The 27,015-nt window shown below is 44.2% G+C and overlaps 1 protein-coding gene across 2 annotated transcripts in view; it reads right to left on the bottom strand.

Annotated features, from left to right (window-relative positions):
• The window catches only part of ITGA6 (integrin subunit alpha 6), a 79,309-nt gene extending 52,655 nt beyond the window's left edge, over positions 1-26,654 (bottom strand). For both annotated transcript variants that reach the window (XM_054477040.2, XM_054477042.2), the window contains exon 1: positions 26,245-26,654. In XM_054477040.2, coding sequence (XP_054333015.1) covers positions 26,245-26,426 — 182 coding nt within the window. In that variant the 5' untranslated portion in view covers positions 26,427-26,654. The remainder of the gene's footprint in view (positions 1-26,244) is intronic.
• Between the last annotated feature and the right edge of the window lie 361 nt (positions 26,655-27,015).

Genomic DNA, 27,015 nt, shown 5'->3' with positions numbered 1-27,015 from the left:
TGCGTAATCATGGCTCACTGCAACCACCTCCTGGGCTCAAGCAATCCTCCCACCTCAGCCCGAGTAGCTGGGACTACAGGTATGTGTCACCACACCTGGCTAATATTTTGTATTTTAGTAGAGACGGGGTTCTACGGTGTTGCCCAGGCTGGTCTCGAACTCCTGAGCTTAAGCAATCCTCCTGCCTCGGCCTCCCAAAGTGCTGGGATTACAGGTATGAGCCACTGCACCCAGCCCTGTACTGTGATTTAAAAAAAAAAAAAAAAAAGTGTGTAAGAGTTAGATTATAATTAACATAGCATTGTTTTAAACAAAAAGTTTTGTCTGCAAATCTCTGAGTAAAAGTGATGCAGAAATGCCAGCTGCCAGGCTGAGAACACAACCTTTCACTCCTCCACTCTCATTCAGCAAACATTTCCTGAGCTCCTTGCTAAGTGACTGCTCTGCCCTGTGCTGTGACTGGGCCCACCTCCCCACCTTAACTAGACTATTAGAGGAGGCAATGATTCTAATTTCCAACAATTCCTACTGAGTAATGCATTTGTAAGAGCTGCAAAGGAAACAGGGCTCTCAAAATCAAATGCTTACTAACAGCTTAGTCTTACAGCAGCTTACTCCAAATACCCACATCACATTTGGGAAACCAAAGCTAGGGCTGAGGAGTTTCAAAAGGCAACTCTAGTTAATGCAAATGCCCTTATCTGTAACTCACCAGGTTACAAACGCCAAAACGAGTCCATTAATATGGGTTTTGAGAGAACGCTTAAGAAACTTCAACTTGGCAGATGAAGCTTGAACTTTGTTTCTAATTTTACACTTGCAGAACTAACAGCACTAGTAATTTTGAATGTTGGTAACTGGTTTTTGGATTCCCCACATGGCTACTTACAGATGAGAAAATGCAGGAGAATCACCCTATTCCTATTGATGGGGTCACCACCTGGAGCTGGTCCACCAGGCTCTTTGTTTGCACTCCCACACTGTGCAAATGCTGCCCATTCTCCAAAAAGCACGTGCCCAGCCCCCAATCCCCTCTACATCTCAGCTCAAGCATCACCTCCATTAATGAAGCCTGGTCCTTTCCTGCCTCCTGTGTTGCTTTGTTGCTGCTCACACCTTTAGACAAGACTTGCTGCCACTGACTCCCACCAGTCCCTATTCCCTGGAAGAAATCAAGGAAGCCCAGCTTGATCTCATTTGAGCTCCTAATTTTACAGAAATACGGACAAAGGTTCAAAGGGAGCCTCACAGGTCGCATGGTCAACTATGCAGCCTGCATTTAAGGCCTCTGGTAATCAAAGCAATGAACCACCTGTAAAGAACTGGAAGGTTGAGGGAAGCCAGAGAAAGAAAACGGACTATATTCCACCTCTTTCTAAATCAAATTCCAAAACCGTGTTTCATTACAACATCTACAAGAAATCCCTAAAATGTCAAGTTCCTTCACAATCTTAATAGGTAAAATTACCAAAGTAAAAATGAAGGGAGTAAAAGACGACAGAGAAGATAATATACATATCTTTAAGTACCATGTGATTTCAAAAAGAACAGATTTTTGAATCATAAAAGTAGATACCAGAACAGTACACCACCACTCCCCTCTGTCCCTCGGATTATTAGGAGTTTGCAGGAACTCAGAGCAGACAGTGAAAGTGGCCACCTTGAGGCGAAACACAAACATAAGGGTCGATCACCAACTTGATTAATGTTAGCAGTGAGAATAAACACCAGGGGCTCCTCTTTACTGCTGGAGCTTCAAATGGTAACACTACTAGGAGGGTACCGTGCAGACAGCCCTTTCTAATTTTGTGCAGAGAGCCCTTTCTAATCTTTTCTTCCCCTAACTGAAAATGTACCACTGCCCGTATATTCTGCAAGGTTAGAAACTATCCACTATGATCATTCCTATCTTGCCCCCACCGAGAAAAATCTTTTTTTTTTTTTTTTTTTTAGGCAGTCTCATTCTGTTGCCCAGGCTAGAGTGCAGTGGGGTATGATCACAGCCCACTGCAACCTCCACCTCCCAGGCTCAAGCAATCTTCCCACCTCAGCCTCCCTAGTAGCTAGGACTACAGGCACATGCCACTACACCTGGCTAATTTTTCTATTTTTTGTAGAGATGGAGTTTTGCTATGTTACCCAGCTGGTCTCAAACTCCTGAGCTCAAGCAATTCTCCTGCCTCGGCCTCCCAAAGCGCTGGGATTATAGGCATGAGCCACCACACCTGGCCAACAAGAAATTTCAATTGTGGGCTCACTGCTCTGATTTAAGAGCAGAGAGATCTAAGTGTCTCTGTGACTTCCCACATCCAGTTCACTTTTGGTCCTCTAATTCGATTCAGTTGGGAACTAGACCAAACAGTGGGAGGAAGGACAGCAAGGTAGATGGATGTACAAGTCAGTCGATACTTGCCAATTTCTCCTCGAGTTTCCTGGTTGCTCCTCTCTTCCACCAGATCTTAGACCTTTTCCTCATCTCTAGCTGCGCTCTCATCCTGTGGCTGGAAACACCATCCATTCACTGATGACTCTCAAAACACCTCTTTTCAGCCCCAGCCTCTCTCCTGAACTCCATACTCAGATATTCAATTGCCTACTAAACATTTCCACTTAACATCTCATATTTAATACATTCAAAATGGAACTCAGCTTCTCCCCCAGCCAGGCTTGCCATAAGCATTCCCTTTTTTTTTTTTTTGGATAGTCTTGCTCTGTTGCCCAGGCTGAAGTGCAGTGGTGCAATCTTGGCTCACTGCAACCTGCTTCCTGGGTTCAAGCAATTCTCCTGCCTCAGCCTCCCGAGTAGCTGGGATTACAGGTGCCCACCACCACACCAGGCTAATTTTTGTATTTTTAGTAGAGACAGGGTTTCACCATGTTGACCAGGCTTGTCTTGAACTCCTGACCTCAAATGATCTACCTGCCTTGGCCTCCCAAAGTGCTGGGATTACACCACAGCGCCCGGCCTCCTTCCCGATCTTTATTTTAAAATTTTTTTCTTTTGAGACAGAGTCTCGCTCTGTCACCCAGGCTGGAGTGCAGTGGTGCAATCTTGGCTTACTGCAACCTCCGCCTCCCAGGTTGAAGTGTCTCATGCCTCAGCGTCCCAAGAAGCTGGAATTACAGGAATGCGCCACCACATCCAGCTAATTTTTTTGTGTGTATATATGTATATATATATATATATACGTACGTATATATGCGTATATATGTGTGTATATACGTATATATACACATATATATGTACATATATACATACATATATAATACACAAAAAATATATTTATATATAAAATATATATATTTAAATTTAAATAATTTATATATAATATATGAAATATAAATATAAAATATATATAATATATAATTATATATAAAATATAAAATATAAATATATATTTGTATATAAATATATTTGCATATTATATAAATATATATTTGCATATTATATAAATACATAAAAATATATTTATATATAAATAAATAATACATGTGTGTATATTATATATATATACACACACATACAAAATATATATATATTTAGTAGAGATGGGGTTTTGCCACATTGGCCAGGCTGGTCTCAAACTCCTGGCTTCAAGTGATCCACCTGCCTCAGCCTCCCAAAGTGCTGGGATTACAGGCTTGAGCCACCATGCCCGACCCCTTCTCTATCTTACTAAATGTACACCATCTACTCAGGTGCTCAGGCCAGAAACCTAGGAGTCATCATTGATTCTTCACTTGCCCTTACATCCCACGTCCAATGCATCAATAAAGTCTACAGGCTCTACCTCCACATTTTACTCTGACCACTTCTCAGTAGTTCCTTTTCAGTATTCTCACTGCTAACTTTAATCCAGTTTGTGATCAACCCTTTCATTTGTTTTGCCTAAAGGTAGCCACTTGTACTGTCTGCTCTGAGCTCCTGCAAACTCCTAAAACAAAGGCCTGAGCCACCATCACGTCGTACCTGAACAACTATAGCATCATTGTAACTGGTTTGCTTCTACTGTTGTTCCACCCCAGCCCGTCCTCCACAGAGCAACTGCTGTTCTTTGCACATCTCAGGTCATATCACATCAATCCTCTGCTTACAGCCCTCCAGTGGGTTCCGATGGCCAATGGAATGAAATTTGAATTCCTGCCACATTCTACAAGGCCCATGGTGAGTGGCCCTTTCTCTCCCTCTCCGGCTGCACCCCCTCAGGTGTGCACTCCTGCCACACTGACTCCATTTCTGTCGTTTGAACATAGCAGCCTCATTTCCATCTCAGAGTCACCGAAATTGCTTCCTTTGGTTCCGAACACTTTTGACTCAGATCTTCGCTGGTTGCATCCTTCATATTCCTCAGGGCTAACTCCACCATCCCCTTCTTTTTTTTTTTTTTTTGGGAGAGGAAGTTTCACTCTCGTTGCCCAGGCTGGAATGCAGTGGCATGATCTCGGCTCACTGCAACCTCTGCCTCCCAGGTTCAAGCGATTCTCCTGCCTCAGCCTCCCAAGTAGCCTGGATTACAGGCATGTGCCACCACGCCGGGCTAATTTTGTATTTTTAGTAGAGACAGGGTTTCTCCATGCTGGTCAGGCTGGTCTCAAACTCCCAACCTCCCAAAGTGCTGGGATTATAGGCGTGAACCACCGCACCCAGCCAACCATCCCCTTTCTCAACAGAGGCCCTTCCTTGAACATCCTAGCTACCAGCTCTCTCTAAATCATCCCTACATTTACCCGATGTAATAATCTTCACAATCTTCATCAGTACCTGAGATCATGAAAGTCAGCTGCCCATCTTTCCTCCCCTAGAATGCTGTTAGCTCCACGGGCACAGAGACTCTTCTTCTGTTCCCTGAATACAATACCTGGAGCAGTACCTGGTATATCCTTGGCATTCAATAAGTGGGATGAATACAACCTTAGGTAGATATTATTCATGCATCCCAATATTTTTCTTCGCCAAAAAAGTAGCAAACAAACTACTCACATTTGTAGGACATTCTATAATTACAAAATCCTTCATATATACTTTTATTCAAATATCTCAGCAATTGGGGGGCAAGTATCTTCATTCTAGAAAATAAAAATCTGAGGCTCAGACATTCCCTGACATGGGTAGGGCTTCCAGCCCAGTGCCCTTCCCACTGTGCAGCATTCTTCCCACCACAATTGGGAGCCCTCCTCCTCCATCTAGCCACACCCTGGCCATCCACCAGGAGCTGCCCCTCCTCTTCTCACTTCCCAGGTACACAAGGACTCTGACGCCTTTGCTCACATTTTCCTGCCACCTTGCCCCCAACCCCATAAACACTGTCAATTACCAAGCTCCAGCTCCAGGCTTTACCTACGGTTTTGCCTTCAAGACCCCTAACTCAAGTTTCATCATCTCCAAAGGCAAGTACTTCTCCCAATTTCACTTTACTAGGCTATAAACTCCTTGAGGGCAGGAAGCAGATCCTGCTTTTTTTGTAACCTTAAGGGTACTTGGAGAAGAAAAACCAAACCCTATTTTTAAATTATACTTACTGGATAATCCAGTTGGGCAAGTATGAGCTAAAATTCACAGTGGAACAAATCCAGCCCAGAATTTTCATGTTTACACAGAAAGTTGGCTAAAAGGCTGAGGCTCTCTTTTGACTATAAACTACGACTTCACATTCAAAAGACTAGATTTCTAATAACCTTCTAAGAAATCACAAACATAGCCTACTTTCAAAGGAGGCAAACAAGCTATTATTAATAATGCCCCAACAGCTATCATCTCCTATGCTCTCATATTAGGTACTCTGCCTAATAATATGAGACACTATAAGAGACAATAATATAAGAGACACTATTGCCATCACCCATTTTACAAATGTGGACACAAATTGAGAAGACAAGTAACTTGTCCAAGGTCACACAGCTGCTAAGTGACAAACCAGGAGTTGTGCCTAGCACTCCTGGGCTCCCAGATCTTGCTCTAAACCACTACACCGAGGGTCTCCTTTCTGCTTGATTTGATGACATCACTACATCCCAGTTTACTCATTAAAAAAAAATCTATTACAAGAGCATGGTCAGTTATAATTAACGTCTATTAAGTACTCTGAGATCTGTGCTAAAGGCAAAATTAAAGGCAAAGAATACCTGTTACCTTTAACTGGAGCACAAGACCAGCAATTTTATCCTGGCCTTCCCAAATTTTCACAAAATGCCTTCTTTCCTGCCTCCTTGAAAGAGCATGCTAGAACTAAACCCACTTTCTAGTGAATATGATGCTCATGTGACATTTGCACCTGAGGGTTCTAGTTCTTAACCTGACTCAGTGTACTTTACTATGGGTGTGTCTCATTAAGAGCAAGGGAGCTCATGCAATAAAGAACATCCAAAGCGGAACGCGTTTTTAACATCCACAACTTTCAACTCCTTCAGCTCAGAGTCTTTACCATGTAGCAGGGGGAAAAAATGTGAAATCACAACCCTCAATTTCAACTATTTAAATGGAATATGCTAATAAGAGTGGTCAGATCAGGAAAATGGGGGAGGAGACAGGAAAAGAATTCTGGAATTCTGGTTCTATCCCTAGGATCTATTTTTGGTGTGACCTTGGTCCACCAACACTTGCTTCTTATCTCCCAACATAAGAATTTCAATAACCTCAAGGAAAAAAGAATAACATTAGCAACAACATAAAAATCACAAAAGCAACTGGCCTGCATTCAAAATGATGAAGAATTCCACTTCAACAGAAATTTATAAGTACAGAAATAAATATATAACTAGCTCATTTTAAAATAAAATTGGGGCTGGGTGTGGTGACTCACACCTGTAATCGTAGCACTTTGGTAGGCTGAGGCGGGCGAATCACTTGAGATCAGGAGTTCAAGGCCAGCCTAGTCAACATGGTAAAACCTCATCTCTACTAAAAATACAAAAATTAGCTGGGCGTAGTGGTGGACGCCTGCAATCCCAGCTACTCGGGAGGCTGAGGCATGAGAATAGGTTGAACCTGGGAGGCGGAGATCACACCACTGCACTCCAGTCTGGACAACAGAGACTCCATCTCACAAAATAAAAAATAAATAAATAAAAATAAAAATAAAATTTGGCTAGGCGTGGTGCCTCACACCTATAATCCCAGCACTTTGGGAGGCCCAGGCAGGGAGATCACTTGAGGTCAGGAGTTTGAGACCAACCTGGCCGACATGGCGAAACCCCGTCTCTACTAAAAATACAAAAATTAGCTGGGCACGGTGGTGCACACCTGTAATCCCAGCTACTTCAGAGGCCAAGGCACAAGAATCACTTGAACCTGGGTGGTGGAGGTTGCACTAAGCCAAGATTGCGCCACTGCACTCCAGCCTGGGCAACAGAGTGAGACTCTGTCTCAAAAAAATTAAAAATAAAATTAGGTGAAAAGTTTTTCAGCTGACCAAGCAATTCATACCACTACGACATCTCTTAAAGAGCCACAGTAAAACACTGTCTACTGCAGCAAGGAAAAATGAAAGTCCAAGTTCTGATAACTGTCTCCAAGCAATCCTGTTCTTTCAGTTTCACAAGGCAGCTGCCAGATCTTGTCAAATGTGGCATTTAATCATTTCCTGTGCTTCTGAATTACCAGATACCCGACTTATCAGTTGCCAAATGACATTTGTGATTTGGAGTCCAATCTCTAGTGAGTTTTCCTTTCAAGAAACCAAGTCTAGGAAACTGTACACACTGGATTGTGAGCTCACCATTTCCACCCCTGACCTTTGCACAGCGCTTGGCACATAGTAGATGCTTAGTAAATTTCTGTTATGGGAATAAAGTTTTGTCATTAATTCATCACTTTTAATAATTTTAAATTCTAGCATGTTGTGACCAAGCAGGTTTATATATTTCAAGTGTACCAAGCATAAATATTATCAGTGTTAACTCAAAAAATAAGATTCATTTCTTAAAACCTGTTATCAAATAGTTCATCTGCAAAGGAAAAGGCGACTTTAAATTCCATCATTTTTCAATAAAATATTTTATTAAAAAACAAGAAGAGAAAAGGTAGACTTAATGAGCTCACACCTGGTGGGTCACCATACCCATTTTACTACTCCAATAGTTCAGGAAACACAAATTTTTCAATGCTTTGAAAAGGAAATTAATATGGTCACAGTTTATTTTCTAAATGAGATAAATGAAACAACAGGCTTAGTAGCTCTGCCAGAGAGTGCTGGCTGTCACCCAACATCAGTTCTCCTCTTTCCTATAGTAAAAGACTTTTTAGTTGGGCATAAGGCCACGCTGAATAACTACTACTCAAGTGAACCTCCCTCTTTAGCTGGATTGTGCCACACAACTCAGTCCTGCTGAATAGGACGTGTGACAAAGCATCACACTGCTGCTTCCAATAATTTTCCTTAGAAGATGGCATGCATGTGCCTTTGACTCTGTTCTTTGTTCCTTTCTTCAGCTGCCTGGAATGTAGGTGCCACCACCTTGAATTTGAGGTTGAGGCTCCAATGGTGGAGCAACAAGAGAGCAAGTCCTGGGTCCCAACACCTCAGACTAGCTACCCAGATTTTTAGAGGCCGGGAAGACAAACACAAAGCAAAAAGCAAAACCAAAAGAGGTCTTTCAGGCTTTTCTTTTTTTTTTTTCTTTTTTTTTTTTTAAAGACGGAGTCTCGCTCTATCGCCCAGACTGGAGTGCAGTGGCGCGATCTCGGCTCACTGCAAGCTCTGCCTCCCGCGTTCAGGCCATTCTCCTGCCTCAGCCTCCCAAGTAGCTGGGACTACAGGCACCCAACACCGCGCCCGGCTAATTTTTTGTATTTTTTGTAAAGACGGGGTTTCACCGTGTTAGCCAGGATGGTCTCGATATCCTGACCTCGTGATCCACCCGCCTCGGCCTCCCAAAGTGCTGGGATTACAGGCGTGAGCCACTGCGCCTGACTTTTTTTTAAAAAAAAGAAAAAGAAAACAGATTTAGAAATAGGATACTATGAACAACAAAGGCAATCTACAAAGTATAAATACCAGCCGGGCACAGTGGCTTATGCCTGTAATCTCAGCAGTTTGGGAGGCTGAGGCGGGCAGTCACTTGAGGTCAGAAGTTCGAGACCAGCCTGGCCAACATAGCAAAACCCTGTCTCTACTAAAAATACAAAAAAATTAGCCAGGCATGGTGATGGGCGCCTGTAGTCCCAGCTACTCGGGAGGCTGAGACAGAAGAATCACTTGAACCTGAGAGGCAGAGGTTGCAGTGAGCCAAGATCCCGCCACTGCACTCCAGCCTGGGTGACAGCAAGACTCTGTCTCAAAAACAAAACAAAACAAACAAACAAAAAAACCTACAGAAATCAAATTTATATGCCTAAACATTTAAATTGTTTACTACTCCATTCCTGCACTTAGAGATTTAAGAATATTTAGGGACCAGTATGGCTTGGGAACCAATTAGCAAGCACAGATGGTGGCCATAGCACGGGAGCTACAATCCAGGGGCTCCTCGCTTAATGAGGGCATTTCCCCTTTAGTTGCTGGGTTGTGGGGGGAAATATGTGGCGATTATGGGGGTTCCTATGTGAAAAGTGGCCAAGGAAGTAGAGAAAGACACTCAGGGGGGTTTGGGGCAAAGCTATTTACAGGTTGAGTATCATTTTTCTGAAATGCTTGGGACCACAAGTGTTTTGGGTTTTTGGGTTTTTTTGGCAGGGGGCGGGGGCGGGGATTTTGGAATATTTGCATTAATACTTACTGAGCACCCCAAATCTAAAAATCCAAAATCCGAAATGCTCCAGTGAATGTTTCTTTTGCATGTCATGTTGGCAGGCACTCAAAAACACTCAAAAAGTTTCCAGCTTTGGAGCATTTCAGATTTTGGTTGTTCATATTTGGGATACTCAACCTGTACCAACCAGAATGAAAGTTATTTCAATATTTTAGCAACTAATACTTCTTTGTGTATACCGAATCAGTCCTACTTGGACTTGCTATTGCTGAGATAATATAGCGTATGCCTGTAGCAGCTACTACCTCCAGAAAGCTTACATCTTCTTTTCTGCTCCATAACAAACTGGCAGGCCAAAACCATAATCAGAAATACCAAGGAAGTTACAAGAATGGTGGGGTCAAGTCCTGGCAGTACCACCCGTTAGCTGAGTATCACTGTGGATTATCTGTGAAATCATTCTATCTAAATTTTCTCATAGGGTGTTGCAAGGATCAAATGAAACGATGGGCCAGGCACGGTGGCTCACACCTGTAATCCCAGAACTTTGGGGGCCAAGGTGGGAGGATCACTTGAGCCCAGGAATTTGAGACCAGCCTGAGCAACATGGTGAAACCTCATATTTACAAAAAATACAAAGATTAGCCAGGCGTGGTGGTGCATGCCTGTAGTCCCAGGTACTCGGGAGGCCGAGGTGGAAGGATCACCTGAGCCCAGGAGGTTGAGGCTGCAGTAACCTGTGAGTGCGCCACTCGTACTCCAGCCTAGGCGAGAGCGTGAGACTCTGTCTCAAAAAAGAAAAAAGAAATAACATCAAGTAACTTTGTAAACTCAACACAGTGATGAAACATGAAACACTATACGCAATCTTACACATTCCAACAAGCCATTCTAATTTTAACACATACATTTTAACAAGCATAAAGTACAGCTAGGACACAAACATTGAAGCCTTCAGGGATCCAACAGCTTGGGCATAAGGCTGGCAACTCTATTGTTGAAAAGACTCTACTAAACCCACTGATAGCGTAGCCTGTGGTCCTATCAGACGGTTAGGATAGAAAGGAATGAGGGCAATCACTCCTCCAGAATCAGCCATGACCATTAAAACAACAACGCTGGCCAGTCCACTCTGCACTAGGAATTAATTGATCCTCCATTTAAGGTGAAATGAGGGAAACATAAAGCTCTTCACTGCAGCACTGCTTTTAACAGCAAAGGATTAGAAATTATCTGAATACCCAGACTGGTTAAATAAATCATAGTTCATCCTCAAAACTGAGTATTATGCAGAGATTAAAAATAATAAGGAAGCTCTTTATTTACAAGATTGAACAGGCATTAAAACATACCAAGAGAAAAAGAGCAAGGTGCAGAAGAATCTACATGGCAAATGAGTAAAAAAAATCTATGTGCATATTTGCTTGTAAATGTATAGGTAGCTCTGAAAGATTCACAGTAAGCTGGTAAAACAATGGTTGCCTCCAGGAAGAACAGGATGCCTAGAGATCAAGGGTGGGAGGTTGACTTTCATTCCATCTTCGTAGTTTTAATATTTGTACCATGTGACTGTACTACCTATTCAAAAATAAATTAAAAATGAAATTTTAAAAATGGAGGTCAGTCCATGGACACGGGGGTCACTGAAAATCTTGCAGAGAAAATGATGGAGATAGTGAGGTTAAAAAAAAAAAACAGCGCCCACAAGTCATGAAGCAAACCTTATAATTGCATAAAACAAGCTCATACATGCTGTCTTTATGTAGGCGGTTGCTGGCAAAAAGAGTCAAAGATTGATTTTTACAGCCCGTTCCAGAGGCATGACAACACATCAGTAAAGCAAGCTCACAAACGCATACCTACTGTGCGCCAGGCACTGTGCTGGCAACTGGGGCATTACAATGAAGAGTGAATGTAAGGCAGAGGGCAAACTACATGGAAGAAAAGAGGTGCAACAGCTGAAAAGGTAGATAAGCTTTCCTAGGGAGTCCCACAGTCAAGTGAGCTACAGCATAAAATGAATGACATCAGAGACAGGAACTCTAACCTTCCCTATAAACATCCATGGCACTGACAGCATTCAGAGGAACCTTTCAGCTATGAAAATACATCCGACACGAACTCCTCACCCTTCGTCTATCCTCCTTTCAGAAAGGATTGAATCAGTCCTTTCCAGGGGAGTACCAATATTCAGACCGAAAGCACTGTAAAGTGCTGTTTATAAATAGCTGCAGGGTCCAAATGCTTTAGTCCTGCATGCTGTGGGCACTCATCAACCTGCCTGGGGCAATCACTTCCTACCAGGAGGAGCTGGGTTTACCCAAGCAGAGTGAGTCGTGGCCTGAGTCAGGCACCTCGCCTTTCATCTAATCTAAAGCAATGAATGAGGGGTGTGGCGGTAACCAGAACTCCTTATTCAGAAACATGACACGGGTTGGTGACCAACATGGGGAACACACAGCTGCTTCTGGATTTGTGGCCACAGGCAAATCCGAGCCTAGTATCTAGCGGAGAAATGTTTATCATCTGAGCAACTCAGGATGGCACTTCTCTATGGTGAGAAAGAGATTCAGGCAAGTTTGATGGGACATGAACCGATGTACTTAAGCTTCTGGTGACATTTTATAAAAACAGACACATTAGCTAGGTGGACCTCTGCTTAGGGGTGAGGGCAGGATGGGGTTCTAGTGGGAAATGAAGCAGAAACAACTCAGGACAAGAAGGGAGTTGTGGGCACAGCTCTGTCTGTAGCTGGCTGCAGGACTATGACAAATCCTAGGTCTCGGTTTCTTGTTCTATGAAATGAGTGTGGTGGTCTACCTTTCTAGGCCATTCCCCAAGTTCCTTCCCAACTTCTACAAGTGGAAAATAGTTTCAATTGTAAAGAAATTCACAAAAACATTGGGTATTACTAGAATGTGTCTACTCTCGTTCACAGATGAAAACACCTGTGTCTTATGCACTGAGGTTCGATTTTTTTTTTCTTTTTTTTTTTTTTTTAAGAGACAGAGTCTCCACTCTGTTACCCAGGCTGCAGTGCAGTGACACAATCATAGCTTACTCTCACCTTGAGTTCCTAGGCTCAGGCCATCCTCCCATCTCAGCCTTCCAAAGTGCTGGGATCACTGGCATGAGCCACCATGCCTGGCTGAGTTTAGATTTATTTTAAAGTATATTTTTAAGAGTTACAAGTGTCAGGCTCTGTTAAAGCTCTAGGCAAACACAGATAAATCAGACCCAAGCCCCTGCCTTCAGTGGCCTCACAGTTCAGAACCCTCAGTAAGCTTTTATTCTGACAGCTGATAGATAATATTTATTAGTTTCTATTCTGATAGCTCCCAAATAGCTTATTAGAAATCTCATCATGAAAACATTAGTTAAAAAAAAAAAAAAAAGAGAGCCTATTAAACTCAACAGGATGAGAGCAACAGAGAAATTAGTCACTACCAACTCAAGAATCTAGAGCTGCTCCCAGGTAATAGATTAACATGGCTGTAAAGGAAGCAGGGTGGGGAGCAGGGATTAGTGAACAAGGAAAGTATTTGCAAGACAAGCTGAAGATGACCTTACTACAAAGGACAGCTGTTAGTCCAATTGGTGTTCCCTGAACAAACAGGCACTTCCTTTCAAACTTCAAGCCACAAATCAAGCCTCAGCTTCAATCGGAACACAGAATGCAACTAAAACCACTCTTGGTTTCATCTTAAATCTACCAAGAGTTAAGGAGTACTAACAACATATAAATGACAAATAAGCTAATATAGCAGGCATTTTATCAGTTGCAATTTTCTGTTACTCAATTAAAAACTTTTATTACTTGGTTTCTCAAAGGCTGTTGGTGCCAGGTATACAGCTGCTGAATTCAACTCACGGCAGTCCTTAACCACATTGGAAAAACACATAATAAGCTATGAGACTAAATTTCAACTTGTACCATAAAATATGTTAAACTTTTAATTTTATTGCCACTAATACACATTAGAATATAGTATTAAATGATTTAGCACAATCATATACTGAGTTAAAGTTTATTTAGCTTATCAATACTTTATGGCCTCATAATATGAAACAACATCATTTCCGGGCAAGAAATGATGTGAATATACTTAACAATACTGAACCATATACTTTAAAATGGTTAAAATAAATTTTATGTTATGTATATTTTACCATAATTTTTTTTTCAAAGTACCAGCATGTAGAAGATCATTCTAAAGAAATGGTTACCCCGGTTCCTGTTCTCTAAAAGCCTTTAATGTATTTGGGGAATCAAAGAGCTCAACAAATACCTACTGAATATCCATTTCTATGTATTAGATTTGAACCAAAAAAGAACAAAATGTCAGCCTTATTCTTAAGAAGCTCACAAACCAACAGGACTCATATCCATCAGGCATACATTTATAGGGTGCCTTCCATATGCACGGGATTTAGCAAGGCCAGGAGGGCAAACAGGTGCTGTCTTATTTGCAAACACCCACACAACAGTGAAGGCTGACCAATGTTGACCTAAAGAATTCTGAGATTCCACTGAAAAAATGTGCTATGGTCATTTAGAGTGCCCTAGTAAGCAGGGAAAAGGGTGACGGTGGCTGTATTTGCTCTCTCTCCCAGCCCACTATGTAGGGGACATTTAAAAACCCAAGATACTGTTCTATTAAGGGCAAGATTTATGTGGCACAAGTTTAACTCCAAGAATGGGCTATTTCACCAAACGGAAGATGTGTATGGCATACCATCAGGTGGTCTGGGCACTGGGCAGCTAGGTTTCAGGGCCCACATTACCACTGACTAGCTGTCACTTGACTTTTCTCGGTCTCAGTCTTCCTTCTAGAGAGAAAAGGTTGAGCTGGTCAATGCTTCCCAGCCATTTTCACAAAAGCACTGAATGACAGAGGCAGGTGAACATGTATAGAGGCATAGTGCAAAGCAACCACCAAAAGCTTGTAATGTCTTCGAAGACTTGTGTTTCATATAAGTACACACTTCATTCCGTACTATAATGAAGCTTTTATACCACCACCATGCCACCTCAGGAAGATGTTTCATATCTGATTTGCAGCACACCAGGGGAATGTATGCTCAAGTCCTGATGACTCACACTTTTGCAAAATTCCAAAGATATTCTATTTCCTTTTGAACTCAGATTTCCAAGGTCTACACCAATAATCTTGAAAGAAGAGATTGAAAAAGGACAGTATTTTAGAACCCAAAGTGCTGATTTAGCCTAATTTTCTACACTCCTGACAATTCAACAAGGCCATGTGTCATTTTTTATTCAATATATGCACTGAGACGCTGGATACATTGACTAGGATTACAAAGACAAATCAACCAGGCCAGCAGGAACAGGAAGCACAGCCTTGGCTCTCCTGCTGCATTCCCAGAGCTGGCTTCCACCCTGTATCACACACACCCAGTCAACGCCCTCCTGTCCACTCAGCCTGCAGGATACACCAGGACTGTGCCATCCAAGGCACTACCCAATTCTGGAGCTGCAGACCCACGTGGGAAGAGCTCTTTCCACACCTAAAATGAGCCTTTTAAGAACTCAAAAAGCCGTGGTTCTCTGTAGCTCAAATATAGCACAAAGGTCTGCAGATTGCCAAACAGTTTTGACATGTTGCCATCTTCTCTTCCTTCTTCCAAGTCCCATATTTTCCCTTCCTGTCTTCATCAAAACAATGTATACTGCATGGCGGCCTGTGGACTGCCCTCCAGTTGTAGTTTTCCATAAGGAAACTTAACCTTTGACCTGACCCCCAAAGGGTAACCTCTGCTGTCCACCAGACTGAAAAGATAAGGGAGCTACAAAAACTCCCCAGTGTGAGGGAATTATGTTCATATTTTACTTTAAGGGACCCATAACAGTAAAGGCTGACGTTGATTGGATATTCCGGGCACTCTGCTAAGTGCTTTATCCTCACCTTTAATGTTCACAACCCTTTGAGGCAGGTGCTATTAGTACCTCCATTTGACCAATGAAGACAAGTAATTTGTCCAACGTCAAAATCAACAGAATGTAAAGGTGCTGGGATTCAAATCCACATCCATCTGCCTCAGTGAAGTTCTTACTCCTAATGAGGCAAACTTTTACACAACTACTGAGTAACTTAGGGCTAATGACTTATTATTATTCACTGAGAAATTAGAAGCAATGGAAAAACCCCATGCCCTTCCACCAGGATAATTAGCCACCTACCTGCATCTGTGCCCCTCATCCGGCCTTTCTTCCTCATAACTGTGATGAGCTACCCTTGCTCCAGTCATCAAGCCAGCTCCCCCACGGTACGTCCTCTCACCTACTCGGTTGGTGAGGTCACACCAACAGTTCTCCCCTCTCTTGCATTAACTTTTCCTTTTTGACTGAATCATCTTCATCAAACCAGCTCACTATAATCTTCTCCCATCTTAAACAAAACGAAACAAAAACCCACTATTTCCCCTTACAGTTGTTGCCATGGCTCTGCTCCCCTCTACAGCAAAATCCCTCAAGACTTCCTATGGTCTCCAATTCCTCCTCTCCTGTTCTCTCACAAACCCACTCCAATTAGGCATTGCTCCCACTCCTCCCCATCAGTGCTCTCACAAGGTCGCCAGTGGCTTCTACGTTGCCAATCTAGCGATCAAATCTCAGTAAGTGTCATTTGATATAACTGATCTTTCACTTCCTTTTTGAAACCCCATCATGTGGCTTCCAGGACCACACACTCCCTCCCTCTCCTCCTGCCATGGGTGTCAGTCTCCAGGGCTCTCCGTAACCTCCATGTGTAAGAACAACATAGGGCTCAGGCCTCGGTCCCCGTCCTTGGTGCCCTCATCAGTTCATCATTCTAAACACAACCTAGAGGCTCCTCTACTTGCATCACCAATCAAACCTTTCCAACTGAACTTCAGGCTTTTAAATTCAATTTTTTTAATTGACTCAGCTGCTTACTCAACTGCCTAAATAACTCACTTGGCTGTCTAGACACTCGAAACCTGACATATCTAAAACCATACTCCTGCCCTGCCCCCAAAATCTATTCCTCTCACATCTCTCCCCAAACCATAATACAACTCTATCCTTCCAGCTGCTCAGGTCAAAAACTTTGGACACATTCTTCTCTACTCTGTCCGTCCCAACTGATACCTAGTCCCCAGGAAATCCTGTTGACTCTACTTTCAAGACATATCCAGAATCCAAGCACTTTTTACTATCTTCATTGCTGCCACATTGGTCCAAATCACCATCTCTTATCTGTTTATTACAGGAGCCTCCTAGTCAGTATCATTACTTCTATCTTTGTCCTCATACAGTCTACTCTCAAGGCAGCAGGCCAGAGAAATCCATTTAAAATCCAAGTGAGGACAATGTCCTACTCTTCTCAGAACCTTCCAATGCTCCCCATCTCATTCATGAGTAAAAGCCAGTCATTCGATGATCCATAAGGCCCTATACAATCTGCCTCCAAGGAGACTCACTGCTTTGCCTGAACATGCTTCTGCCTCAGGGCCTTTGTGTTTGCCATTCTCTCTGCCAGGAATGCAGCTTCACCTTCTCAGCAAAGTCTTCCCAGGCGGCCCTGTTGCTGACCACTTCCCTCCCCATCTGCACTCCCTGTTCCCTCTCTACTTTATATTTTTGCAGATCACATCAACCATTCTCCCCTCTCTTGCATTAACACTTCTGCATTAATTATTACTATCTAACATGATACACCTTTTTGTTTATGGTCTGTCTCCCTGATCAGAACATAGGCAGGGATTTTGTCTATTTTGTTTGCTGCTGTAGCCCCAGCACTAGAACAGTGCCAAATACATAGTAAATACTCAGTGAATATCTGTTGAATGAACAATTTCTGTAGGAAAACCCTAAAAAGCTGGCCACGGTTTCTCTGGCAGGTCCAGACCACATTCCCTGCATGTTCAAATAAAGACAAAAATCCTTATTTCTTTTGGGTTAAAACATGTACGCACACACAGAGAAATAAATGAGCTTACAGAGCTTACATATTCTATGATATTGAAAAACCTTCTCAGCTGGCTTCTGGCATGGCTGCTAAGCTTGGGAAGAGGGATCATTGTCTCTCAGAGCTTACCTCCCAGATCATCCTGAATGAGGATCCTCACAACGCCTCTCCACATTCCTACAACCCCTTCTCAGTTAACCTCTGTAGCAGCCCTTTCTAAATATAGGGCAAGCCTTAGAAGGTGCTTTTCTTTCTAAGCTGGCTTATCTGATACAGTATCTGAAATGGGTTTCCCATGTTCTTGGCATTAAAACACTTCTCTAGTCTGGGATTCCCAAAATTCCTCCCTCAGCCTTGGCACCACCTAATTCAATAGGTGTCTCCTTCAGCCTTCTCCAAGACCACTGTCCTTGAGCCTCTAAAAGGCCCAGCAGTGCCCAGACCCATCTCTCTTTGCACTTGTAAATTCATGGAAGTCTTCTTCATTCATCACCCAGGTCTTTAAGCCACCTCTCAACTTTTTCAAAGTACTGTCTTAAGTCGGCACCTGGGCCTAGTCTCACCAGCAGTAACGGGGACTCACTGGCAAATATTCATAATATCCCTTTCCTAAAATTTTGTCTCTGCATGTCCACTTGATCATTTCTGAGCCTCTTTGAACTCTTCCTTTTTTGAAAACTCTTGGGGCTGGGCATGGTGGCTCATGATTGTAATCCCAACACTTTGGGAGGCCAAGCCAGGCTGATTGCCTGAATCCGGGAGTTCGAGACCAGCCTGGCCAACATGGTAACATTCTGACTCTACTAAAAACACAAAAAAATTGCTGGGTGTGGTGCTGCACACTTGCAGTCCCAGCTACTCGGGAGGCAGAGGTGGGAGGATTGCCTAAGCCCAAGGAGGTCAAGGCTGCAGCGAACTGAAATCACATCACTACACTCCAGCTTGGGCAAAGAGTGAGACTCTGTCTCAAAAAAAAAAGAAAAGAAAAAGAAACAAAACTCTTGAGTTTTGTGTCTCGGCAAAGCTGGATTCCTTAGGTCCAATCAACAGGTTCTCAGCACCTTTGATTAGAAAACAATGGCCTTTTTCCTACCTATCTCTAATCTCTCTGTAGAATTCTAAACATTTCCATTTCACAACTTTTATTGTTTCGATACCTTTGTTTTAAAGGGACATACATAATCACACTGCCAGTAAGAGGCCATCACTCACAAGATATATCAGGGGAATGGGGCCTAGGGAGGATTTCTTACTACCCTCAGCAAGAAGGAAGGAGAACAGAACAACTCCAAACTCTCAGTGCTGCTGAATGGGGCATCCATACCAGAGGCCAACCATTCCACCCCTTGGCTGTGATTCACTTGGATAAGGATCCTCTCGTTAACTTTACATCACAGTGCTTTATCATAATGGCAGCATATCCTGAAGAGAAGGGTTCCTGATTCTGCAAGGACAAAGGAGTTATTTGGCTCAGGAAGGCTTAGGTTCAGTGACATTCTACCCTCTGGGTCTGAAATGTTTATTATCATTTGCATCACTCACACACACACACACTTAAAACCACCTCAGTACAAATGAACTTCCTTTTCAAAATGAAGAAACCACAGTGACATTGATATCACCGAGCAAAGCAAACAGAGCTCTTGGGTAAAGAGGCATTACTGGGTGCTTCCTTACTCTTCAAATCACTAACCAGTGTGCCCCTTTCAAATTATTGCAAAGTTTATTTTTATTTCTATACTCCAGGCATGTTTCTCTCAAAGGCTTTTCTTATACTATATCTGAAATGGCTTTTCAAAAAAGTAAGTTTCAGATTGTATGACATGCAAAATATACTAGCCACTTGGCAAATAAACATGCAAGCAGATACCCACGGCTCCATGTCATGAGTTTTTGCCCTTTGTAACTTGCGTTTAGTGGTACTTCCTCCCATTCCCCCTAATTCAGAACAGTCTTCTTTACCATTTAATTGGTTTTAGAGACTTAGTTTTCTAAACAATCTTTCTGCCAATTTGGGATGAGATGAAGCGATAGTGGGATCCAACGTTGGAATCTGGCATGGGGCTGAACTGGGGAGGGTCTGCTGCCACACTGCGGCCTGCGAACAGTCTTCTGCAAACATGCCAACCTCAGAATCGGTACGCTGGTTTGAGATCGTCTTGCCTTGTTTATCTAAGCAGAAAAGCCAGATAGCAGATTTGATGGTGGTTATCAAACCCTGTTATTAGGTTGACAGGGACCTACGCTGATGAGAGGCCCATCTACCTGCCCCAGTTCAGGGCTAATTAACAATTAGCCTTTTAACTTAGTTCCAAGAGATCAGTGTTTGCAAATCTAAATGCCAGTTTAACAAACAAACCTGTGAAGGAAACACTGCTTCCATATATGCCCACATACTTTCCAACCTTAGGCAGTTTTGTCATCAATAATCCACAAGCTCCTTCCTAGCAAACATTAGTGCCAAGCAAAAAACTAAGAAAAATAAATCATTTTCAAACCTGCCCTGGGTGTTGTGCAAGTTATCCAGCCTCCTAGGGATGGAGGTGTGGGGGTGCTTTCAAGGTCATAGAGGTCTAAGAAGGCCTGGAAACCAGACACGTGGTATTCCTTAGCAGTAAGCCCATCCTGTAACTGCACCACCCACCCTCCATGGGTATCCAGCTTGCAGTCACTGCCCCATCACGTCTGTGCACCCATCTGTCCACTCATCTCTGAACACTGAGACCTCACTGGGATTTATCTATGGCTTAGTGGCTACGAAGGGCTGCTAAGTAGAAGGCACGGCTCTTCTGAGATGCACTTTCCAACTGGAGAATGGAATGGAAGAAAGGGAGAATGTGATGAAAACCAAACCTTTAAACGTGATGAAAACCAAACCTAAAAGGAGAAAGCACACACACAGCACAGGCCAGGAAGCAGGGAAGATGCAGACTGAAGACCAAGTTTGCTAGACATGCCGCCGCCACTGCACCTCTTACAGCCTTGGTTTCCTCATCTACTTAACAAACACAAAATGCTCACTCTGGACCAGGACTATTCTAATGTGCGAGGATACTAGCTTCACAGCTGAAGGCAGGAAGGCCTAGGAAGGTTAGGAATCCTGCACAAAATCATAGCTAGTCAATGGCAGAAAAGGGTTTGATCCCACCCGGCTCTATGCTCTGCTCTTAGTCACTACATTATACTCTGCCTTCTGTGTAAAGGAGAAAAGCCAGTCTGCCTCAAACGAAGAAGACTTTAAGAACAGATTCTTGGAGCACACTTATGGAAACTGACGTAATAGATCTAGGCTGGGCTGAGAATCACACTTTTATAAAAGGTTGCCCAAGTAGTTACCCTGAAGACCAGCCAAGTTTCAGAACCCCTAAGCTTCCTTCCAGATATAAAGTTATTTGATTCCAGAGTTGTACCCAAGCCCAGAAAGGGAAGATGGGCACTGGGGGCTGAGACTACATCCACTTCCCACTGCCGCAGTACATAATCTTTACCATCCTCCCAGGAGCCAGCGGGGGTGCTACACAGAACCCCAGATCCCATGCTATGGCTCCTAGGCTCACCCCTGGAGCAGGTAAGCAGCCTTCCCACCATCCTACCGAAAGAGTTAAATATATCCAAGATTCCCTTACTATCCTTGAAGAAATAACCTACCGCTATCAATTCACAAGTGACTTCACACATGTACTGCACACTTCCATTTGACCCCCACACCCCTGGCAAGTTGCTTTCAGAAGGATCTCTATTCCACAGTCATCCTTCTCTATCCAGCCTCATAACAACCAACCACCTCAGCAAGTCCCGAGTACCCACTGCAGTGTAGGTCAGCCTGTATTTCTGGGGTTAGGTTCTAAAGTCTGCCTTTAGGGCAAAAGCCAGGTGTAATTTAAAATTACTCATGAAAATCCCTTAGCTGGAACCCTTGCCTTTGAAAAATCAAAAACCAAGAATTAACTTCTTGCGCGTTTCTTTGCTAAGCTTACAGCTTCTGTTTCCTCAGAGGCAGAAGACACCGAGGCCTGAGCAAGGAAGGGAAGGGCAAAGGGTTAAAGAAAGGGATTTCTCCCTCTCTCTACCCTCAGCAGGAAGAGTTGATGTCACAGGTTAAACTGAGCATATAATATCAGACTCTATTGTATTTGCAAGGCATATGCTAGGTGCTAGCAGGCAAAGAAATGAATGTAAGACCCCTGCCCTCACACAACCTACAATCCAGTTGGGAGAGATTAGATCATGTCCTAAAGATAGTGGATCACAATTAAGCACAAAACATCAGAATTGTCAGACACAATGTGCTACAGACATCCAAAGGAGTTAAAGACATTGCTTTAGTGTAGGATGGGGAAATTTTAAACTGGTTCTTAAGCTATGATTATATTCTTAAAATGGGCTGATTCAGCACTAAATCAGTGTTTCAGGCACAATTGACCCTGTCATCTAAGCTTACAACAGTATTTTCTGTTTTGTCTCACTGTGCCTCTTGAAAATACCAAATAATTCACTGACCTCACTGTCCACAGTAATATGTTGAGCCGAGGTCTTCAGGGAACCATGCGCCATAATTCTGGTACTATTTGGTTATGAAAGCTTAAATTAAATCTCAATATATTGTTATGCTAACAGAGCCTATATAACTGAGAACAAAGAATAACCACTTCTTCATAATAAAGGAATCCTTTTATATAAGCATTTAACCTGACTTCCCCAACAAATTATTTATACCATACAAATACTTTGACCCTTTTTTTCCCCCAACCCTGTCATTACTTGGTCTCACACCAGCCTGTGTTAAAATTAAACTTGCCTATTTCTGCTTTCTTGCAGAGTCCTAAGACTTCCTGTAAGTCTCGCTGCCCGTTTTGGCTTTTTCTCTACTCTTAGCATTCAAGGTGACCCAGCAATCCCTGGAAGATGGCCCTGGGCCACATGGCATTCCGAGTGAATAAATGCAAGGAAGCAAGTGCTTAGGTACACATCCTGAATACAGCTCTGATTCTTGGCTAGCTATAGCCACACTTCACTGGGCTTTTTCAGAAGGGAATGGGGTGGAGGCAGGCAAAGAAGGACGGACCCAGAACTTGTTCCAAGGCCAGCTGGAATAGAGTCAACGGTAAGAGTCCAGGCACCAATATTTAAATAGATAGCCCTGACCTATGCATATGGGAAGCAGTTTGATAAATCAACACAATATAGTACACTTCCAAAATTCAGACGCTTGCCGATTTCTCTAGGTGTGAAGAACATTTCTGGCTTTTCCATTTAAAAATGGCACGAGCATGGGTCAGAGATTCAAATCCACATTCTGTTAAGATTCTGCTCAAGCTGAACTTTCAGCTTCAGTTTCTTCATCTGTAAAGAGAGACAGTTGGACTAGACGATCTCTAGTTCAGAAAATATGATTTTAAGAGATGGAACATGACAAATCTGAGAAAAGTCAAGAACAAACCTAGTAAGGGTCAGAACAGAACAGACAGCGGGCCTGGAGCATATCTGGAAGACAGTGGTGATCAGAGAGAGACTCCATAAAGAAGAAAATGAGGGTTGGCAGAAATCCAAAATGACTTCATGAGACTATCTCTTATAGATCTCCTTCTTCTAGGTTCTTCCCTGTGATCATATATAGATCCATCTCTTCCCAGAAGAGCTAAGAGTGATGATTCATAGGCTGGATATACCCACAGTCATCATCACATACCTTCCACCTCTGGGAATGACTCAATCTTAACTACCTAAGAGAAATTAAAGAGTCCAAGGTGCTCAGACACTGACCTCGGTCACTCGGCGGACCAACTTGGCTGACCATTGAGTAATCTTTTGGAGTCTGAAACTTCTTTAATATACAGCCGAAAACCTGGATGAAGTTTATGGTATCTACTTCAATTTTATAGTCTCCAAAGCTTTAGGAACACCCGACATGTTTTGGGGCTCTCTGACACAATATTATTCTGTCATAAAGTCATAACTGGAGTCTAAAATGTGACTGAATAGTTAAAGGCACTATAGAAAATTTAAACTACAAAAATTTATGATAGGTCTTCTATGATCGTGCATCTATCTGACCGTCCCATGCATCTGATATTTTACTTCTCCTTCCTCAAAGTCCCCTGTTCATTAAACTCACTTTTGTTATAAGTCTAATTAAAACCTATTTAAGTTGCTTTGAACATGGGTTTCATAAACATGACTGAGTTTAAAATATCATTACCCAAAAACAATAACCTTTGGCTTTACTCTCAGGCAATCTTAGAATCACAGAATGTTTAAGACACCTTGTAAGGTACCTGACACACAGTAGGTACACAATTACTGCTTTTTAAATGATCATTAACAGCTACCATTTAGTCAGCAAGTACCCATGCCAGGCAGGCATTAAGCACTTTGCATATTATCTCTTAATCCTCATAATAACCCCAGTAAGCAGTAGTATCTCCATTTTACAGATAAAGAAATTAAAGCTCAAAGTAAATTAACAGCTGCTAATAAAAGGCCGAGAAGGAATCTCAGCTTAGGTCTCTCTCCCACCAGGTCCCTGAAAGACCCCCACTGAGTTTTTCCATAGAGTTTAGGAAGCTGGTCCAGAAGTTTTCTCAGTCTTACTGGCTCTGCCATTTACACCCACATTCTTTACTGTCAAAGGTGACAACTGACCTGTGCTTATGGCCTGTGTGTGCTGGTTCTCCTGGGAAGACCAATGCTATTCCTGAAGCTGGAACACTTTACAAAAGCATGGAGGTGGGCAGCTCGTGACATAAACCACAGCCTCTTTAAAGTGTGGTCACTGCCTTTGGACTCTAGGAAACATACAGTCTTCTTATACGGGGCCTCTCCCCTCTGTCAGCTGCTAAGAAGAGCTTTTCTAGAAGGCATCAGACCCCACTGCAGGCTTATTATCCTTACCTCGGGAGGAGTTGCCTCAGCTCTAATACCGGAGAAGACCAGCAGCAGTAACAAGTTTTAGCAAGCATGCTGCTAACCTTCACGACACAGATTCCTGGCAAAGTCACGTTTTGCAAATCTCCACTGCCAGGATATTTCTTGTCCCAGTACTTTCCCTTCACACTTTTTGCTTGAACAAGTATTTCAAGGAAGCCACCGGTTTCAATGGGCCTCTGGTGCAGAGAGAGAATGCCCAGGAGAATGAATTCCCTCTGCTGGCCCACAATCATTTCTGCACTAACAAGCTCAAATTCTACACACCAAGTATTCCGAGACAATAGACGTCATCTATTAACTGAGTTAACAGGAACCTTTCATTTCAGACTTACAGCTTAACAACAATTATTTCTGAGAGAAAGCAGAGTATAAGCAGCTGGCCAGGCATACAGCCTCAGACCACCCTCCTAGAGCCTCCCCACCCCCAGCTAATTTCTGTGCTTCACCTAGCAGGTGTTATCAGAAAAAAAAAAATGACTAAAATTCAAGGGCTGCAACATTCACGAATTCCAAAGTTGTTAACCGCTGAAATCAAGAGGTTTCCTCCGGTTCTAAAATCCCATTCGCCTCTCCTAAACACAAAATCTCTTCACTGTGGCTGCACTTTGCTTTCTCCGGTCTGTTGGTCCTGGAAGGTCCTTAGTTCAACTCAAGGTCTGGGTGGGGAGGGGAGACCTTTTGTTGCTACAGCCTATTTTTCAGTAGCACAGATCAAGAATGCAGCCCCATAGCGATTAAGGCGACTAAGCGCCAAAATACCCTCTCCGGCTTAAATAGCCGATCATGTGGGAACCAAACACTGTTTAAGAAATAAAAGGAGAAGCCAGTAGTGCCGGTCTCCTCTTTCTCCTGGGAGGTTTACCGCTACGGTGGGGGGTTGTCCCTTACAAACCTTGTTTGCAAAGTCCAGGCTCAGATCGGACATTTTGCTTTAACCCCTTGGCTGTGCCCGCCCAACGCAGGAGCCGAGCGGGTCTCGGGTGCGGCCGAGTACTTTGGGGGCTGGGCACACCACTCAGACTTGTTTTCTCAGCTGATCTAGTCCAGCGAACAGGTGTTTGGTTAATTCCCACCCCTGCTCCCACCTTTTTTTTTTTTTTTTTTAAAGGCATGCAAAAGTATCTCCTAAGGAGCGCCCCCGCCTTGCTGGGAAAGTCATGCAGGACACATGGAAAGTGGCTTTCCAACTTGTGCGGGGCGCGCCAGTCTGCAGGGGAAACGGGGTGCACCGTCAGTTTGGGAAAGGCCTAGACCATCCTGGAACTACGCTCCCTGCAAACCCACAGCAGCGCTGCGGTGACCCTGCACGCCACCCCAGCCCCAAACACACACGTGAAGCTCAGCAAAGCGTGCCACCTGCCGGGGTCCCAGCAAACATGCCCGGAGGGAAGAACCGGCGGAAAGCACTTTGTTTAAAACAGAAAAAAAAGTAAACTCTCCCGGGGCCCAGCCTAGCCCTCGGGTTCTCCTCCTTCCCGAGCTGAATGGAGGGAGGCGCCGCGCGGGGCGGGTCAGGGCGGGGAGTCGATCGCGCTGGGCGCTGGGTGCGCCTCGGCCGGCCCGGGCGCGACCCACGGGCCAACTCCTCCCCGGGGCCGGCGGGAACAGGGCGCGCCCTCGCCTCAACTCGCGCGCAGGCCGGCGCCCCGGTGGGGGTGGGAAGGGTCCGGGAACTCACAGCCGCTTGTCCTCGGGCTGCAGTTGCCAGTGCATGGCCAGCGAGAAGCCGAAGAGGCTCCCGGGGTCTCCATATTTCCGGATCACGTTGTCCTCCCGAGTGTCCAAGTTGAAGGCTGCGCCGAGCCGGGGCAGGAGCCCCGCCGACAGGTAGAGCAAGCACAGATGCCCCGCGGCGGCCATAGGCGGACGCACGGGGAGGGGAGCGGGGACCTGCAGCGGCCGCCCTGCGCTCCGGGCTGGGTCCGAGGCTGCCGCGCTGCTGCTGCCGCAGCCACCTTCGCCTCCTCTAGCCGCTGCGCCCGGCCCCACCCCCAGGACGGGTCGCGCTCTCCGTCCGGCCGCTCCCCCTCGCGGGCAGCTCGCGACCGCTGAATGAGCCCGTTGTTCTCTGGAGACTCGCAGGCGTTTTATCAAGTGACGAGGACGCCGGCCCCGCCCCTCCCCTCCCCACCCTCTCGCCCCTCCTTGCGCGCCCGCGGCCCGGCGCACCGCCCGCACCTTACCCGCCGGCTCTGGAGTCTCCAGTGGCCCGGTACCTGCCCGGAAGCCACGACGTGGGAGACCCGGAGGCGAGCTCGCGGCGAAGCAGCCCCACTGCGCCGCCCTCTGTGGAGAGAATTGTGGTTGCCGAGCAGCACAGAGCGAGGGAGACTTTACTACCCGTTATAAAGAAAACTGCAGGTGATGCACCGGGCCTCATTGCCTGAGCAGCCTGTTCTTGGAGATGTGGGCACACGTGCAGATTCATAAGTCATTCATTCATTTCTAC

This window comes from Pongo pygmaeus, chromosome 11 (genome assembly GCF_028885625.2).
Source record: "Pongo pygmaeus isolate AG05252 chromosome 11, NHGRI_mPonPyg2-v2.0_pri, whole genome shotgun sequence".
Lineage (NCBI taxonomy): Eukaryota > Metazoa > Chordata > Mammalia > Primates > Hominidae > Pongo > Pongo pygmaeus.
Note: the sequence above shows the minus strand (reverse complement) of the source record. Positions and strands in the feature narration are given on the sequence as shown.